The following is a 3,033-nucleotide window of genomic DNA, read 5'->3' on the forward strand; positions in this document are numbered from 1 at the left end:
AAAAATGATTATGACTAAAAGTTTTTGCCAAGCAGCAGAACTTTGTCGTTTCATTATTTTCAAGAGTAACGGGTAAGGCAGCAATTCCAAACTTCCAGCTGTTAATCTGGAAAGAGCTACCCCTGCAACTGAAGCCGAGGCTCCGCTAATAGTTTCCAGTTTGATTTAAAAGATACCCAGCACTGCACATTCTCTTAACTGATCTTGGTGATGCTGGGGGAAAAGTTACTGGTCAAAGAGGCTAACAATGTAAACAAAAATAACACAAAAAGCCAGACACAATTACAAGACTAGCTAAAATTTCTCAAAAAACACCAATATTGACTTGGTTTCTCTTGTAACAGAATAAACACAGCATCAAATATACATTTTACCCTTAAATATAACAGCTTTATTCAACCAAATCCAAGATTATTCCAAAACTATTCCTTAGGATTGGCTTACAGATTTTTTGACTATTTTTCCTATTCAAAATCCCTTACATATTGCTTAAAAAAAAATTATCTTTGAAATTTTAATTTAAAAAGCATTTTGTTTGAAAAACAGAAGGTGAGAATCCCATTTTTTTAATCATCCTTTTCTATTTCTCCAACAAAACTAAATGGAATAGTGAGAAGTTACACCAATACTTTGCTCAACTTTATAAAAAATGAGAATCAAGCAGCGTGATTTCCAAGTAACCTAAACAACGGTGACACGAGCAGACACATCGCGAGCCGGGAGTGACAACGCAGAGTTTTAAGACTGCGGTCTTCAGTCGTGCTGCAATTCTACCCTGCACACTGGGCACCACGCTCTAAGCTTAGCAAAACAATTTAAAGTTCTCTTTATTTCAGTAAAGTTGAAATAATTTTACTGTGAAGATTTTGGCTCAGGGGCCTGAAGGCTCAATCCCCCCGGCAGCAAGCGAACCAGCATGCAGTGTATCATCACACAACTGGCTGAAGAGGATGAAGTCCCGTCCCTTGAGCGCGTGAGGAGCTCGTACCGAAGAACAGGCCACGAGCCCGGGGCTGTATTTTGAAAGCATGATAATCTTTTACTTTATAGAAAAGTTACGTTTCCAGCCAAAAGTCTCTTCCAAGTTAACAGCCGTGTTTGTGGATGACTTTCAAGATCCAAATAACCTAGTGGGTGTGACAGGAAAAAAAAAAAGCAGATGAGAAGTGGGTATGACTGTGAACAGCCACGCCAGTGCCCTTCCAGCTCACACCACCAGTGCACATCTGGACATCGGTTTTGCTCCCCCATACATCAGACCGTAGAGCTAGTGAGAAGCCCGCAGCCTGCCAGCCTGCCTAGCAGCACTAAAACCTCTTGTTTCCAGAGACTATTCTCAAGGCTGATTCCACTCCGTTACTTGGCGGGTTTTTCCCCTCCCCTAAAATGAAAAACATCCCAAAAGTTAAACTGAAATGCTGACTCAAATGATGTTTTACCTAAGCAACCCACAACAAGGAACACTATATCCAAGGCTAAATGACTCACACGCTGGCAGAGAACATTTCCATGCACTACAGGTGCCCACATTAGCAAAAAACTGTGAGGTCAACCAAGGTCTCTTTGAAGATTGAAATCAACAAGTGAAATGAAAAGGAATTATGGAACAGTAGAGTTGGAAAGAAAGATACAAAAAGAAATATACGTGCAAGAAAAACCCCGACACACATGACTTCAGATAAACAAATGACAAGATGCTGCACAGCGTTACTTACACAATCATGCAGAACATCATGAAGACATTCCACAAGGCAATGAAGATTCGAAAATACCTGAGACTCAGCAAGAACTCTCTGATATTGTCACCTAAAAATCAAGTAAAGAAGCCCTTGATGTGAAAAATACCCAATACACCGACGAGTCACATTTTCAACACTACCTGAAAAACAAGCAACTCGGAGAGAAAAACCCAAAAAAGTCAGAGAACAAAAAACTGAAAGTTGAAGTTTTAGGTAAATGATTTACGTTCAGTGCATCCCTATAAGGGCATTTGGCAAAATAAACAATAAATGATAAAAAGAGATCACTCCATTAAGAGGGGAAGGGCAGCCCTGTTGTAGTTTCCAGCCTTCCTGTGACTTTTAACCAGCAAGCAGAGATACAACAGAGCAATGCAGGTGCAAAAAACGCAGAAAAAACCGTGTATTTTTGTATTTCTTCTCAAATCACCAGTTTTGGATTAACAGTTAGGAGTGTCATGCCTGTAGGTAAACATCATGGAGCCAAAGTTTAGGCTGTGATTTAGTAAATCGCTTATTCCAGCCACAGAATAATTCACATCCAAACAAAAGGGGGTTAAACTTTGGCGCCTTGAAAACGCTTTAACCAAGAACTTCCTCCAGAAAACGCCCGCTCCTGTACACGTTTAGCCCCCCCTCAGCAGAGCGGCAGCCCGTGGGTACGGGCGCAGGCTGGCCGTGCCCAGACCCCGCTCCGAGGCTCCCGGCTCCCCTCCGTTACCGGTCGTGGGCTCCCTGGGCTCCTCGCCGAAGCCCTCCGTGCCTCTCTTCCTCCTGCGGGACAGCGAGGGGGTCCGTATCAGGTCAGGTGAAGCCCCCCCACCCCACACCGGCGCCTCCCTCCCTCCCCCCGCCGTTCCCTCCCGCTCACAGCCTGAAGTTGAGCACGGCGCCGGCGTTCACCAGCAGCGTCCTAAGGGAGAGACAGAGAGAGCGCGTCAGGGCCGGGCCGGGCCGGGCCGAACCGGGCCGCCCCCGCCACCCCGGGCCCCGTCCCCGCTACCCGCAGAGCAGCAGGTCCCCGATCATGGCGGCGGCTCCGGCGGCGGAAGCGGAAAGGGCGGGAACTGCTGGCCCCGGTGCGGCGCCTGCGCTCCCCGGGGGCGGCACCGGCACCGTGACTGAGACCGGGACCGGGGGCTCCGCTTCCAGACACCGTCCCGCCGCGGCGGGGGAGAGGGACCGCCCCACGGGCCTGGGCTGCGCCGGTCACGCCTCCCGCCTCCGCCACAGCGCCGTTAGACGCGAGGCCGCGCCCCGGGACGTCCCTCCGGAGGCGGGCCCGGGGGCGGGC

The 3,033-nt window shown here is 48.3% G+C and overlaps 1 protein-coding gene across 1 annotated transcript; it reads right to left on the reverse strand.

Annotated features, from left to right (window-relative positions):
- Positions 1–368: 368 nt before the first annotated feature.
- On the reverse strand, positions 369–2,991 carry SMIM7 (small integral membrane protein 7). The gene is made up of 5 exons (XM_068420640.1): positions 2,743–2,991; positions 2,611–2,652; positions 2,461–2,513; positions 1,716–1,806; positions 369–1,127 (listed from the first exon to the last, which is right to left on the reverse strand). Exons 1-5 carry the CDS (start codon positions 2,766–2,768, stop codon positions 1,112–1,114), a joined length of 228 nt encoding a protein of 75 aa, XP_068276741.1. The 5' UTR covers positions 2,769–2,991; the 3' UTR covers positions 369–1,111.
- Between the last annotated feature and the right edge of the window lie 42 nt (positions 2,992–3,033).

Source organism: Nyctibius grandis, chromosome 31 (genome assembly GCF_013368605.1).
Source record: "Nyctibius grandis isolate bNycGra1 chromosome 31, bNycGra1.pri, whole genome shotgun sequence".
Taxonomy (NCBI): domain Eukaryota; kingdom Metazoa; phylum Chordata; class Aves; order Nyctibiiformes; family Nyctibiidae; genus Nyctibius; species Nyctibius grandis.

Bases quoted from the DNA above. Each gene is read 5' to 3' on its own strand.
- SMIM7 (XM_068420640.1), bottom strand. From the start codon at position 2,768: ATGATCGGGGACCTGCTGCTCTGCGG. The intron at 2,653-2,742 runs GTAGCGGGGACG...TCTCTCCCTTAG, and splicing joins GGGGACCTGCTGCTCTGCGG to GACGCTGCTGGTGAACGCCG. The intron at 1,807-2,460 runs GTAACGGAGGGG...CTTGATTTTTAG, and splicing joins GCCCAGGGAGCCCACGACCG to GTGACAATATCAGAGAGTTC.